This window comes from Pleurodeles waltl, chromosome 11 (genome assembly GCF_031143425.1).
Source record: "Pleurodeles waltl isolate 20211129_DDA chromosome 11, aPleWal1.hap1.20221129, whole genome shotgun sequence".
Classification (NCBI taxonomy): domain Eukaryota; kingdom Metazoa; phylum Chordata; class Amphibia; order Caudata; family Salamandridae; genus Pleurodeles; species Pleurodeles waltl.
In genome coordinates this window covers 776,252,019-776,267,949 of record NC_090450.1, presented here as the reverse complement: position 1 = coordinate 776,267,949, position 15,931 = coordinate 776,252,019, and the positions used below count along the sequence as shown (strand labels likewise).

Genomic DNA, 15,931 nt, shown 5'->3' with positions numbered 1-15,931 from the left:
CCCAAGGAAGACAATAGGGGCTTTAGCAGAGAATACTCATTCTAATTTTATGACCCATATTTTTTTACACACAACAAAATCTTGTGAAATGTAGGTTGATCCAGTTGTTGTCTCACAGTCAGATCACAAGTTGATAAAGTTATTGCCTTTAATGAGAGAAAAAGCTTTTCATAGTTATACTGACTAACACTTGGTAGCCTGTCTGCAAGGAGACAGGCTTAACTTAAGACACAGGTGTGTAAAGCATTTAATATCATCAACACAGTAAATAGGTAAGACACAACACACAATAAAAATCCAACACCAATCCTTTATAAAAAATAGGTAATGTTTATATTGTTAAATGACACCAAAACAGCAAAAATCCAATGTACGGAACCAGAGATAATTATTTTTAAAGATTAAGGACCTGATTGCGAATTTGGCGGTCTGTGGACCACCACGGCGGGGGTGGTAGTCGGACCACCATCGGGTTGGTGGTCGACCACTATATTAAGATGCACGCGGTTCCATAGGCCAAAGACTGCCACAGTCCCGGCTGGACCGCCAGGCAGCACAGACCTCTATATTGGCGGTCTGGGAATTTCAGCTACCAAAGAGCGGTGCAGGTAAGGGGACCGGCGTCCAGATTACGAAGTGCCTTCTCATCAATTTGACTGTGGCAGTGGGCACCACCAGCCTTGAGAAGGTAGAATAGAGAGAAATGGGGTGTTTGTACTCACAATCCCATTTTTTCACGTCAGTCCCCGACGTGGACCTCTTCGTCCAGGCCTCACCATCTCATTAGGAACTCCACCCCCAAAACAGACAGGTAAAACCGTGCATGTACCTGTCACATTTCCTGCTATTGACTAGAATGGATGTGTGGTCCATTCTGCAGCAATGGCATTGGAGCATGTCTAGAATATTTTCCCACGTTTCCAGCATATGTGTATTTTTTTACACGAAATGTACACACCTGCACCAACACCTATGGAAAAATATAGATAGTTTACCTGACTGCCACTGCCGTCATCAACAACGCCAAAGGGCCAGTGGGAAAACCGTAATATGGAGGGTGTGGGAGCTCGGCAGACTTTCTGAGACCGCTGCCATGGGACTCTGCCAGTCGACCAGCAAACTTGTAATCAGGCCTTAAATGTGAAAATGTGCTTTCTAGCACCAAAAAGTGAAAAAAGCCAGCTGCAGCTCTTTGATTGCACCTGAACAGATCGAAGTCAAAAGTTAAGGTCAATAACGATAGAGCGCAGGCCAGCTACACTGAGCAGTAGGCCTCGGTCAAAATGTTACCTTCGGACTTTGGCACTTTCTTGGTTCTTTTTCTCTCATCGCATGAGGCCTCAGTAAATACTGGAGGTCTTGGTTCTCGCTGTCAATGGGCAGAGCTCCAGAGCTTCCAGCGGAGCAAACCTGAATTTCAGGCCGAGTTCAATTCGACCTCACCGGCTTGACTCTTGATGACGGGTGGGGACAATTATTGTACTTTTTCACAAATTTTCTCCAAATGTCTCCAAACTTCTGGATCCTTTTTTAGAAGGTTCTTTTGGGGTCTTGAAACATCCACAACACCAACCAAGGTTGGTTACAGAAGCTCTGAGGTGCTCCTTTGAGAGCTGGCACTACAATTCCTACAGTGCACCTGGTCAAATCCTTAAAAGTGCACTGGACGCTGGCCAGCTGGGCTCTTCTGGTAGGAGTTGATGCAGGTGACTCTTGGTAGCTCCTTTGTACTTGTTGCTTACAAGGAGTCCCCTTCTGAATCCAATAATGCAAGGCAAAGTCCTCCTTCCATGAAGCCCAGAGTGTGTAGCAGGTGCAGTCCTTATGAGTGCAGTCCTTCCTGGTGCAGACCAGGGGTTCCACAGAGCCGTCCTTCTTCTTCTTCTTGTTTCCAGACAGGGATCTGACCAGTAGGGTTTAGAGTGCCACCCTCTGAAATGAACACTTCCTGGTAAGTGTAGCATGTTTTAGTCCCAGAAAGCAGTGTTTCACAAAAAAATAAAATGGAGGAAATCTCTCCTGGAGGTTTAGGTCTGGCTAAGCCCACCCACAGGTGTGGATACCTTTCCCCTACACTCCCTTTTGAGCCCTTTCTTAATCTAATTAGAGAGGCTCCCACCTGGCTCGGGTTGCAAGAAAAGGGGGTGGACCTGTTTTTTGTCCCAACTGTCTTTCTCCCTTTGAAGACCAGTTTGGCCACCCAGCCCCCTTCCTGCCCTGGCATCTGTTGCTGCAGATCTCCTCCCACCAGATGTTTCCTTGGTCTCGTCCCAGTCCACTTCACACTTCATCAAAGCAGCCTGGCCAGGCTGTCAAAGGGTGACCAATCAGGAAATCCCACTACAGGGCTGATTTTAGGCACAGTTAGGTTAGCAGTTCTAAAACTACGTTACTGTAATTGTTATAATAAACCTAACCTTAGCAAGTTGTTGGGTGTTTTGTAACAATTAGTTTGACACATTGAATTACATTTTTAGCTCACTCCTATCAAAAGATAGACATTTAGTAATGTTAAATAAAGTCTTCCCAGTCTTAGCCTATGGAGCTAATGTACTACAATGGGGAAAAACAAAATTGGCAGTTTTTTCCCTCACCAGGGCTTATAATCCATCCTTTATAATGTCCCTGCTTATTATTATGCTGCACCCTACCCTTGGGATACCAAGGGTAAATCTTAGGGGTGACATATGTAAACATAAGGCAGTTTAAGACTTTGGAAATACTTTTTTAATTCCAAAATCAAATTTGGACATAGTTTTATTTTAAAAGCAGCCTGCAAGGCCAGTGCTGGCTTTTACAATGACAGCAGGCACCACAGCAGTGCACACTTTACGGCATTAGATTTACTGAGCCTCTAAAGCTACATGCCCTACCATATACTAGGGACTTACATGTCGGCTGGCAAAGCCAATTTTAATTATGCCTAACTGTCATATACCTTTTAAAGTGAGCACTGGCCCTGTGGCTTGTATAGCAGAGCCCCGGCACAGTCAGAGTCAGTAGCCACCAGTATCAGTCTAACAGTGATTTTATTACAGGGGTCGCTTCCAAAAAAAAGGAAACACTCATAAAGGTTATACCTGTTAGAGCACAAACCTGTCTAATCTAAGCCACCCATTTCAATGTTATTCCTATTGCCGTGACAAATCTGTTAATATGTGTCTTTTGTCTGTTTTCATAAAGATGTTCTCTTAGTAGTCTCTCTGTCTCAATAACATGCTCACTCTGTGTGTTAATATGCTCCATCTGTCATGTAATGGTTCAACCTAGGTATTTATTCACTATATGTGGCCCAAATGACTACAGTCCACACAAAACATGTTTGAACAAATTAGGAATCACGTGGACAGCATCATTTGCACAAAAAAATAAAATGTATCTTCTGGACGTAGAAAAGAAGTCAGTGATGATGATGATGAAAGTAACGTGTACCATGCACAACTACTCAATTGAGTGACTACAGAGGACTGGTGCATGCTGGTCGTTACTAACAGGTTAGGGAAACTGGAAAATAATACACTGCCCCAATCATTTCATCATCTGTTGTACGGTGGGCGGAGGGTTAATGATAAGCTGCAATTTAAAACAGACATAAAAATCTTTTGTCCACATCAGACAAATAAAAAGCAGTGGTGAGAGCAATAGGTACAATAATCTTATCAGTATCCTATTTTGGTTAACACAGTGAACAACCCAAATTGAGAGGCAGAGAGAGAGAGACAGACTGAATGAGTGGGTTTGAGAACAAGAGAAAGTGTAAGAGAATCAAAAACTGTGAGAGAATGAGAGAAAGAGTGAGCGTGTTGGTGAGTGAAATTGAGAGTTAGAGTGGCAGAGACAGACTTGTGCTCCCTGAAGTGTGATTTGAAGTGAGTTCTGTGTGTGAGGTTGAATATCAATCTTCTAGTGAGTCGTTTGGTGATCACAGCATAGAGGGTGTTACAGTAGTAAAACTTGCTGGTCTCTTAAGTGTGACTGATGATTTTTCTAATGTTACTTGGGTGCCATTTGAAGATCTTCCTCATCATTTTCAGAATATGAAAGCAGGATGCAATGACGGCATTGACTCTTGTGGTCAAATCCAGTCTGCTGTTGATGATGATTCCAAGGTCTCTGGCATGGTGCTGGGCATGGGTCCAAGTTATTGTAAGCATCCATCCATGAAATGTGACACATGGCATGTAAGGCAGAGTTAATCAATGTATGAAAGTATTACATGTGAGGTCTTGATGGATAAGATAATTTAATGTTGGAGCTCAGAACATGCATTTACTAAAAATTAAAAGCTAGCATGTCTAGTAAGAAAATGTTTTTTCATTAAATTGTTAAGCTTCAGTTTGTTTACATCAGGTTTATTTTTTCAAGAGCAAAAGCATGGATTTGAGAGAAAATGTATGTATTTTCCTAAAATCTTTGATCAAAAGTACTAATTCTCAAATATGTTTGTAAAGCAGATGGTTTTGAGTGGTAAGTAGTAATGCTGCTTAAACAATGCTCTATGAGCCATAAAATCACGGATTTTACTTTGCGAACCGTCTCAGATTGCGTAAACTTGGGGGAATATATACAAGCCCCGTGCGCAGCCAGTGCATCACTTCTCGTGATGTACTAGCAGCCCATTGTGCTGACCATATCTACAAGGCCATGCAAAGATACTTTATGTGGATTTTCATAGCCTTGTAGATATGATGTAAGACAATGCAGCACAAGTCACTGTGTTCCCTTACACTGCGCCAGGAAGGCGTTCAATGGCCGTTGCAGTGGGTTTTTTCAAACAAGACATATCGGTTTTGACACCTTCCCAGATTTACAAGGCATTGTAAACCTGGGAATGCGTCAAAATTATACGCCTTCCCAGGGGAGGCACAAGAGGAGAAATCATTACTTCTTCTAGTTATTTCCTCTTTATATGTGTGCTGCATTGTGGATTGTATTTTATGCAGAAAGGTTTCCCTTCCTGCAGAGAAACAATCTTGTCTGTGACGCAGGAATCCTTGCACCATGGTGCAAGGGTACCTGCATTGGCACTAGGCAGCCCACTGTGCACCTCCGCAGAGGGAGAGAACAGAAATGTGCTGTTTCTTCTAGATAGCACATTTCTGCCATTTCCCTGTGGCGCACGGCAGCGCAGCAAGGTCACTTGCTGCGCTGCCCTGCGCCACGGGTGTTGTAAATAAGCCCCTTGGTATTTTTTTTGACCTGTCGCATTTTAAATAGATTCTCAGTTGAAACATGTGACAGAGAATATACTTGAAATGGAAAAATGATAGGAAATTAAGTTAATTAAGCTAGCTGTAATGGTAAATGATAGGTCGTACAACATTGCATTTACTGAACGTGTTTCACTTATGATTTTTACATTTTATGGTACATTTTGCTGCACTATTTTACCGTCATTTTCTCAAACTAAATTTATATAAGACAAATCTACTGGAGTCAGTCAGGCTTAGTTGGCACACCATGAAAAGTACTGTAATATTCTCGCCGTTGGGAACTTATTGTGGTTGACAATTGGTTTAGCCATGCTGCACAGCATGGCTGACACTGTGTAACACAACTAATATACAGGGGGGAAAAGCCAGTGTGGCTATGGGGAAAAGAATGAAGGTAAAGAAAGCAACCTGGAGGGTGGAATCACACAACACAGGGAAGCAACACTGAGGGCACGTAGAAGCAACATATGGGTGCCCGGGGGGCAAAGGGGCAGTGGCGTAAGAAAGGACCCTGCAGCCCCTGCGGTGCCAGGGAGGGGTGAGCTCCAGGGGCCCACTCAGCACCGTACACTGTGCATGGGCGGCAGGACCCTGACAGAGTCTAGGAGGCACTCCAGGTACTTTGAGGGGGGGGGGGCTCAAGTTTCGTTACACCACTTCAGAGGGAATGGGGGGGACAACACGGAGGGCATGGTGAGAAAAACAATACAGATGGCACAGGGAGGGAAGCAAACTGACAGTGAAATGTCAAGGGGAGGTGGAAGTAAAGGAACAAGAATGTGCAATGTGGAGTTAAAACACATGGGAAAGCAGCTCGAAGGGCAAAGAGGGAAGTAGAGTGATATATAAGTGCCATATAACACACAAAAGCGCCCATAGAAGAATAACAAAATAGTTTATATGAAAATGTCAGAATTGATAGTAACAGGAGGGCATAGCATACATATTGTGTAAAACAATAGCACGTTTTTGATGCATTGAATGGAACAGGAATTCGGTATACTGCTTAGGCAAGGTGAGGTAAAATAATAATTGGTATGAAAGTAAGTGAAGTCGAGTGTGGCAGCTTAAAAATGCAGTAAGAATTTGTTTTCAGGATGGACACGAAGACCTGGAAGGAAGGAGCAGGTCGTATATATTTTGATCAATAATTGGAGTATCTGAGCGAAGTGAGAAGGCATCGTCATCACACGCTGCTGTTTGACAATTATCTAAATGATTTATGGTGTTCAGAAAGTTCTATGGAGAACCTTTACTCTAGTATTCTCTACTGTACCTGCCCGTGCAAGCTCTGATTAGAAAAAGTATGTCTGGTCTACCCATAGAAGTAACCACCTCTCATTCTCAGGTGAGCTCAGCCCCAGGTACACCAAGCAATCAAGTGCACGTGCATAAGAATAAGAATATCAATAAGAATAATTGTTAATATTTTTATTATAATTTATATTATTTGTATTATTAGTAATAGGTGTATAATAATAATAATAATAATAATGATTTGTTATTGATGTTATTGTTAGTATTATCATAGTCATTGTCATGATTATTGTTGTTATTATTAGTATTATTAGTATTATTATTATTGTTAGCATTATTATTATGTGTAGGAATTTTCTTCATTTCAAAAGACATCATATTACCATACCAGATCCAATGTGATTAGAATACAACCTACAAATGTGGATTTGAATCCGACAAGGGGCTGGTTAAGAGTTCATGTATGCGGAATCCATACAATATATCGATGACATTCTGATTATATGGAAGGGTCCTGTGCCAGATGCTGAACACTTCACTTCCTGGATCAATACCCTTGACCCTTTCCTTAGATTTACGTCTACTGTTTCAACATCTCAGTTACCTTTTCTCGACTTGATGATCACTATTAATAATGGCAAATTGTCTACTTCCATCTATCACAAGCCAACTGATCGTAATTCTTTGTTATTGTATGAAAGTCACCATCCAAAATCGTTACGAGATAATTTACCGGTTGGTCAATTTCTTAGACTCAGACGAAACTGTAGTTCCACTTCTGTATTTGACCACCAAGCCGGTGCACTACAAGATAAACTCCTGGAACGGCATTACCCCTCCAGAATTGTAAGCCAAGCACTCAAACGAGCGCGAAACAACAACAGGGAGTCTCTTCTTTCCACCTTTGAAAAGACGCCTCAATCAAGAATCACATGTGTCTCTACTTTCACTCCCTTATCTAATTCAATCAAGAAATTGATTAACAAACGATGGTCTATTTTGACCAGTGGTGGTTACGAGATTTCTCGACCTTTATTTGCTTTCAAACGTTCAACTAACATTAAAGATATGGTTATTCACACCCGTCCACGATTATTAACCGATACCCACACCCAGAAAACATTGTGGGACCTTCCTCCGGTGGTAGGACATCACCCTTGCGGTAACTGTAACGTTTGTGCTTTGACTAGAAATCTCACATCATTAGAGCTAGACCCTATAGGTACGTGGTACCTTAAAAAACATACTAATTGTAACACTAAGAATTGTGTTTACATGATCACCTGCCCTTGTAACCTTCACTACATTGGCATGACATCCAGACCAGTAAAGAATCGTATCAACGAACATCGTAGTAACATTAGGTGCAAAAGAATTACTACTAAACTTAGCACACATTTTTTAGAGGCTCAACACTCCCCTGATGATCTTTGGTGGTTGGTCTTGGAAGCACCTAAAATGAGACCCGATGATCACATACACCTTTTCAGAACAGAACAGAGATGGGTGTTCAAATTGGGTACGAATAGACGGGGCCTCAATGACGATATCCCTTGGACCACATTAGCATGATTTGAACTTACACACTCTAATGTGGATCAATGTATTGATTGCATCTTAGGTACATTAGACAGTTTGTACCATCAAAAAACAGATGAATATTTCTAACCTATAAGCTGGAGAAGACATTACTATATGTATAAAAATAAAAATAAAATTTACTTCCTTCTCCTTTTTGCTTTCCTCTTTGCCGGTTTTTATAAGGCTAATTGATGTATCTAACTATCAGGAGGACTTTGACATAATGGGTGTCCAGTAAATAAAAGTTTTACCTTTTCGATTTGGAGACACCTTTTTCTACTATTTATATAGTGGTAATATTCCCTCGAGTTTCTACACTGACTTGTTTATTTTTATCACAAAGAAATCTCATCCAAGATGGCCGCCAGTACTTGGCCTTCTTTTATTTTTATGATTCCATTCACCGAAGAAGCACTCCTTCCGGCATGCCGGGAACCGATTTCCGGGATCTCGCAACCCTCGCAACCTTTATAAACTCCGAGAACGTTTCACCGCGTCTTGATGCGGTTTCACGTCCCGGAGGGTAGGTCCGAAGTCCGGACCGACGGCACAAATGTGAGTAACTTTTTCGGAATATTAATCTTTAACTGGCGTGATGGAACAATCTTGTGGACGACCATACGAGTCTATTGGTGTCCTTGTTTACTTTCACGAACCCTTCTTTATAAATTCTTTGGCAATTTTTACAAAATTCTTCGACACCTTACCTTATTAGTGCAATTGAGCACCACTAGTGAAGATCGTCTGAATAACGCAAAGTACTGATATTGGGGTACTTCCTTTTTTTGACTGCCATAATGAGCACCAGTACATTTCTTCAGGACATCAACACCTTTTTAATAATTTTTACATCTTGACTAACGGATAGTAGTATTTATATATATACATTTTTGCTGAAAACATATAACAACCTTATTGCCTATGTGTTCTTAGACAAAACCTTGGGGCGTTTCTGTTGTGGTTTTGGTACTGACCTCTGATGAGAATTGTCTGACATACTTTTACACCTGACTATTGTTTCGCATTTATCAATGACTTATGCATATTATGTTTAGCTGATAGCCGAGTCCAGGGGACGTGCTTACTAAGGAGCCTGTTCCCGACTTGGGGGTGGTAAGCTACCTTATTGCCATCATTGCTCCTCCTATTATTTTTCTTCTTTTTGTATCTTGCTGTACTGCACAATGTTTGCATGTTGATTTTTATGACCATTTTGGGCACGATTCGGTGCTGTGTCTCTTATGTTTTCTAGGGCGACCTGACTGTGACCTAGCCTTTACTCCTCAATGTAAGTGACTGGCTTTGCTAACTAATTTGTCGAATTGGAGAAGAGCGTATTTTGAATATTTATAATTTTGGTCCTGATGAAGCGTCGCGGATCCGAGAGGACCACATGACGCGAAACATGTTGACCTTGTTTAATGAGGACTCCTAATGGGCTTCTCCTCTGAGTTTACTGCTCATTGAAAGTAATTTGAGCATTGACACTCATCACATTACTTTCTCTTGTTTTTAATCTTGGAGGCACCCCTGACTATTGATTAAAAGTATGATATACGTAGGGTTGCTATACCAATTTTAACTTTCTTTGCTTCTGTTCTCTCCTTTGGTTATAAGTGCTTGAATGGAAGTACTTACCTTGTTCAGTTAGTTATTATCCATCTACAACTATCAGAACAATACGGTTCAGTGCTCCTTCTTGTGGGGAGCCCGTCAGGCGTTGCACTGCCGGCCTGGCGTGGAGTATTACCCAATGATGATACCAGTCATCGATTATGATGCTTGAGGGTTCCACTCCTGATACCTCAGGTCTCTTTGGTTTTTTCGCCCTTCTTCTTTTTCTCTTATGGAACAGTGTACTATCATTGTGTTAGCATTATTGTAGGGAGAGTGTACACTGGACCAATTAATCTCCCGGTCCCTCCCCCCCTTCTTATAGAATCCATACAATAGCCACTTAGGAAATGGGTACTGTTGATAACAATTATTCACATTGATGTGGAGCTGCAAAATTAAAGCAGCAACAACTATTTATTATCATTATCATTGATACTATTATCATACGATATAGCGATATAGAATATTTTTGGGGGGTGGGCAATCCCTTTTTTAGCTCCTTTCAATATTAACATTTTCATGCTGACAATCAAATACCAATGAGAAACAAGATTGATTCCTTCAGCAATATATCAAAGACTTTCTGCTAATCACAAGGCCCCTTTTCACTTTTACAGCAAATTATTTTTTCAGTATCTATGTAGACAACAACTTCCGTTGCCTGTCACAGACCTCGTTGTATACAACTCTACACAATTGGGACAGCCCCTTGCTCTGTATTGGGTAGATTTCTTGTCTATCTGGGGCCTATCTTTTTTTTACAGTATGTAAGGAAATGCCTCCTTGGCATGGTTACCCCCTGACTTTTTGCCTTTGCTGATGCTATGTTTTGAATTGAAAGTGTGCTGAGGCCTGCTAACCAGGCCCCAGCACCAGTGTTCTTTCCCTAACCTGTACTTTTGATTCCACAATTGGCACACCCTGGCATCCAGATAAGTCCCTTGTAAGTGGTACCCCTGGTACCAAGGGCCCTGATGCCAAGGAAGGTCTCTAAGGGCTGCAGCATGTCTTATGCCACCCTGGAGACCCCTCACTCAGCACAGACACACTGCTTGCCAGCTTGTGTGTGCTGGTGAGAACAAAACGAGTAAGTCGACATGGCACTCCCCTCAGGGTGCCATGCCAGCCTCTCACTGCCTATGCAGGTATAGATAAGTCACCCCTCTAGTAGGCCTTACAGCCCTAAGGCAGGGTGCACTATACCATAGGTGAGGGCACCAGTGCATGAGCACTGTGCCCCTACAGTGTCTAAGCAATACCTTAGACATTGTAAGTGCAGGGTAGCCATAAGAGTATATGGTCTGGGAGTCTGTTTTACACGAACTCCACAGCACCATAATGGCTACACTGAAAACTGGGAAGTTTGGTATCAAACTTCTCAGCACAATAAATGCACACTGATGCCAGTGTACATTTTATTGTAAACTACACCCCAGAGGGCACCTTAGAGGTGCCCCCTGAAACCTTAACCGACTATCTGTGTAGGCTAACTGGTTCCAGCAGCCTGCCACACTAGAGACATGTTGCTGGCCCCATGGGGAGAGTGCCTTTGTCACTCTGAGGCCAGTAACAAAGCCTGCACTGGGTGGAGATGCTAACACCTCCCCCAGGCAGGAGCTGTAACACCTGGCGGTGAGCCTCAAAGGCTCACCCCTTTGTCACAGCACCGCAGGACACTCCAGCTAGTGGAGTTGCCCGCCCCCTCCGGCCACAGCCCCCACTTTTGGCGGCAAGGCCGGAGGAAACAAAGAAAACAACAAGGAGGAGTCACTGGCCAGTCAGGACAGCCCCTAAGGTGTCCTGAGCTGAGGTGACTCTAACTTTTAGAAATCCTCCATCTTGCAGATGGAGGATTCCCCCAATAGGATTAGGGATGTGACCCCCTCCCCTTGGGAGGAGGCACAAAGAGGGTGTACTCACCCTCAGGGCTAGTAGCCATTGGCTACTAACCCCCCAGACCTAAACACGCCCTTAAATTTAGTATTTAAGGGCTCCCCTGAACCTAAGAATTTAGATTCCTGCAACTTACCGAAGAAGAAGACTGCTGAGCTGAAAACCCCTGCAGAAGAAGAAAGAAGACACCAACTGCTTTGGCCCCAGTCCTACGGCCTGTCTCCTGCCTTCTAAAGAACCCTGCTCCAGCGACGCTTTCTCCAGGACCAGCGACCTCTGAATCCTCAGAGGACTGTCCTGCTTCCAAGAGACCAAGAAACTCCCGAGGACAGCGGCACTGCTCCAAAAGAACTGCGACTTTGTTTCAAGAAGCAGATTTAAAGACCCCTGCAACTCCCCGCAAGAAGCGTGAGACTTGCAACACTGCACCCGGTGACCCCGACGCGACTGGTGGAGAACCAACACCTCAGGGAGGACCCTCCGGCGACTCCGAGATCGTGAGTAACCAAAGTTGTCCCCCCTGAGCCCCCACAGCGACGCCTGCAGAGGGAATCCCGAGGCTCCCCCTGACCGCGACTGCCTGAAACTCCATTTCCCGACGGCTGGAAAAGACCCTGCACCCGCAGCCCCCAGCACCTAAAGGAACGGAACTCCTGTGCAGGAGTAACCCCCAGGAGGCCCTCTCCCTTGCCCAGGTGGTGGCTACCCCGAGGAGCCACCCCCTTGCCTGCCTGCAACGCTGAAGAGATCCCTTGATCTCTCATTGATTTCCACTGAAAACCTGACGCTTGTTTCTACACTGCACCCGGCCGCCCCAGTGCCGCTGAGGGTGTACTTTTTGTGTGGACTTGTGTCCCCCCCGGTGCCCTACAAAACCCCCCTGGTCTGCCCTCCGAAGACGCGGGTACTTACCTGCTGGCAGACCGGAACCGGGGCACCCCCTTCTCTCCATTGAAGCCTATGCGTTTTGGGCACCTCTTTGACCTCTGCACCTGACCGGCCCTGAGCTGCTGGTGTGGTAACTTTGGGGTTGCTCTGAACCCCCAACGGTGGGCTACCTTGGACCCAAACCTGAGACTTGTAAGTGATTTACTTACCTGACAAAAACTAACAAAAACTTACCTCCCCAGGAACTGCGAAAATTGCACTGTGTCCACTTTTAAAACAGCTTATTGTGTTTTATGTAAAAAGTATACATGCTAATGTAATAATTCAAAGTTCCTAAAGTACTTACCTGCAATACCTTTCAAATGAGATATTACATGTAGAATTTGAACCTGTGGTTCTTAAAATAAACTAAGAAAATATATTTTTCTATAACTAAACCTATTGGCTTGGATTTGTCTCTGAGTGTGTGTTCCTCATTTATTGCCTGTGTGTATCTACAACAAATGCTTAACACTACTCCTTTGATAAGCCTACTGCTCGACCACACTACCACAAAATAGAGCATTAGTATTATCTCTTTTTGCCACTATCTTACCTCTAAGGGGAACCCTTGGACTCTGTGCATACTATTCCTTACTTTGAAATAGTGCATACAGAGCCAACTTCCTACACAGTATTTCTAAATTATTGCAGTGAGCTGCACCCACAGGTCAGCACTTTCTGCCATTCACAATTATTACATTTCAACCATTCCTACAAAAAAATTGGGGAATGTTTGATTTTTCCCAAAACATAGCTACCAAGGTTTTAGGTTGCTATGTGTGACATTTTCATAATTTCAGTGTAATTATGAGTGACATTACAACCACTATGAGTGAAACTTTCTTGCCTGGAAAATCAAGCGATGAAGACGAGGGAACCAATAAGTATATTTGTAATATCTCGAGAATCCTATACCTCCCATTGTACACCAGCTCCACTTTCTGACCTTTGAGAAATACTACTCAGAGTTTACCTAGCAAAGTGAGAAACTGGAACAAGATGGTTTTACCGCACTTCAGGACATGTGTGTCAATCTCAGGCATTGTGGTAATGCGGGATGACAGGAAATGCGTTATTCTAGCGCGAGATGCGTGATACTTGGCAGGGCAGCCAAAATATTCCAAGGCTGGAATTGGAATACTAAATAAGCATCCTGGAATATTTGAGGGGGAGTTCATGTTTCCCTAAACGGTCAAGGCTTGGAGTAATTTTGACCATCCAATGTCCGCCACGCTCACTACTTCCCCGAGGGCACAGTTCTCGGCAAGAAACAGGCTTTCTCTCCCATTCTTGTAACCACAAACCATCGGCAAAGCGAGACTGATTGTCTTTGCAAAAGCTTTTTTAATTCCTTTGTTATCATAAAGAAAAGTCAGCAAAAGGATTTGTTTAATCGATCTTAGCAAGTGATCAATTGCAATCTGTACAGCTACACTTGTGGGGTTTTCTCTCTTACGCCTAAAAAATATGCACCGAGCTAGTAAACGGCACAAAAACGGAGTTAAGTCAAACTTTAAATAAGAAACGTATTTTCATTTTGACTGTTAACTGCGGCACAGTTTCGCGAATCTACAAAACATTTGGTGGAATGTTCGGCCCATCTATCAGATTCGTTACTTCAAAATTCGTGCAGACGGGTCAAGCTATTGAACGTTATTTGACGAAATACACAAATAAATATAATTACTCTTTTTGTGTCCTATATCAATTTTTGCTGTGTTACAGCTGAAGCTGCTGAGCGTGATTAAAATGAACAAAGCATGAAGGTAGAACTTCTAGCTAATGAAAGTCTGGGTCAAAAAAAATATCTAATTCCATTAAAATCCGTGTAGAAAAGTCTATATAGCTATAAATAAATAAAAAATATGAACTATGAGTGAATTACGGTGCTTTCCGAGGCAACAATGAACAACAACCATATCCAGGTTTATCAAAATATCATGTGAGGTTTCAGGGGAAATGTCCATGAAGGTGCAAGAGTAAAAGCGCTCCCATGCGACCCTATGTAACGATCATATAATCCTATGAGAGATAAACTCACCAAACAATACGTTAACTAGGGGTATTCTCCAGCAAAGTCCATGTAGGTCAATTTAGAACACTAAAAAGCGCAACGCTTGTTATTCGTCGTTCCTTGAGCAGAGGGAGAACGGAGCGGTGCTGCTTACCTGCGGTTGTACGGTGCTTTCTCGAGGCCTGGAACAGCAGACACCGGGGCCTCCTGAGGAAGACGAGCGAAAGCAGAAAAAACCTGGAAGAACGGATCCCCCCGAATTTTATTCACTGAGCAAGAGAGGTGCGTCCCAAGGAGACAGGCCGACACAGTTTCAACCACGCCCACCGCCCAAGGCTCTAAGCTTCGAGGGAGATGGATTCTGGTGTCGAGTCCCTCCTATCAGTAGAGCTGGCGAGTTAAAGACTTTACTCATCTGTCTCAGTTCTTTACTTTGAAAAATAGAAGTCAGGCTGTAGGATAGGGATGTCTCAATTGTAAGAAATATCATGTTTGAAATACCAGGACGTGCATGGTTGTGATTGATTAAATAGAATTTAGGGCTATGTTACGCCGTAAATTCAGGACGTGTTATGCCATATTAGAACAGCACAAGTTAGTTCGTGTCTTTCCATCGCATCATGTATGGTTAGCACGATATATTCGATCATGTTATGCCTTTAAACAATGACGGGTTATGGTAAGGTTATACCATTTTTGATGATGGTGGGTTACGTAATATAAACCCATGTAACGTTACGTTCTATCATCAACTGCATGTGTATTATGTCTCATAATCTTAAACCACTGACCTGATCCGTTTGGAGCTTGTTATGTAAAGCCACATACCTAGGGTCATGTTACGTGTTAGATCGTCCATGCAAAGTTAAGCTGAGTGGCTGTGCTCCTCTCCCTAGCATGAGGACAGGATGGTTTCAGCTCGTGGCTCTCCAGTCTGCGCCTCCACTTCCCCTCCCTTGTCTTACCTTCCCCCACATCATCACCCCCGGTCGCAGATGTAATCTAAGCTCTTGTCAACATAATTCAAGAGTGTTAAGGAATGCCTTTTCTTCTGGATGAAAGAATTGCATTCACCTTTATCCCGCCCCTCTATTTCCTTCCCTTCTTAAATTGTGTAACACACAACTTGGGGCCCACGGCCTTCAGGGGGCCTGGAGTGCTGTTAGGTTAAGAAATCGCTACCTGTGGTTCACCATGAAAGAAACTCACAGTGACCATGCAGTATTGCGCAGTTAACGCACCATTGTGAAAGGACTCTCTCATTCTGTTAAGTCCTCTTTCTTACATCACTTGAAATGCAGACAGCTCAATTAAAGGGCCCATTTCCTAAAACATGGCAGTCCTGATTCACAAACATTAACTCACACTTTTATGTAAGTTTACTATTTTTTTTTTGCTATTCAAAAACTGTGACTTAATAGTAAGT

General features: G+C 43.1%; 1 protein-coding gene across 1 annotated transcript in view; it reads right to left on the bottom strand.

Moving 5' to 3' along the window:
• Positions 1 to 15,343, bottom strand: part of LOC138265144 (verrucotoxin subunit beta-like) — a 145,946-nt gene extending 130,603 nt beyond the window's left edge. Inside the window, exons 1-2 of the mRNA XM_069212689.1 lie at positions 15,334 to 15,343; positions 14,660 to 14,774 (exon numbers count right to left, since the gene is read on the bottom strand). Of these exons, the coding sequence (XP_069068790.1) occupies positions 14,660 to 14,774; positions 15,334 to 15,343 (125 nt within the window). The remainder of the gene's footprint in view (positions 1 to 14,659; positions 14,775 to 15,333) is intronic.
• Between the last annotated feature and the right edge of the window lie 588 nt (positions 15,344 to 15,931).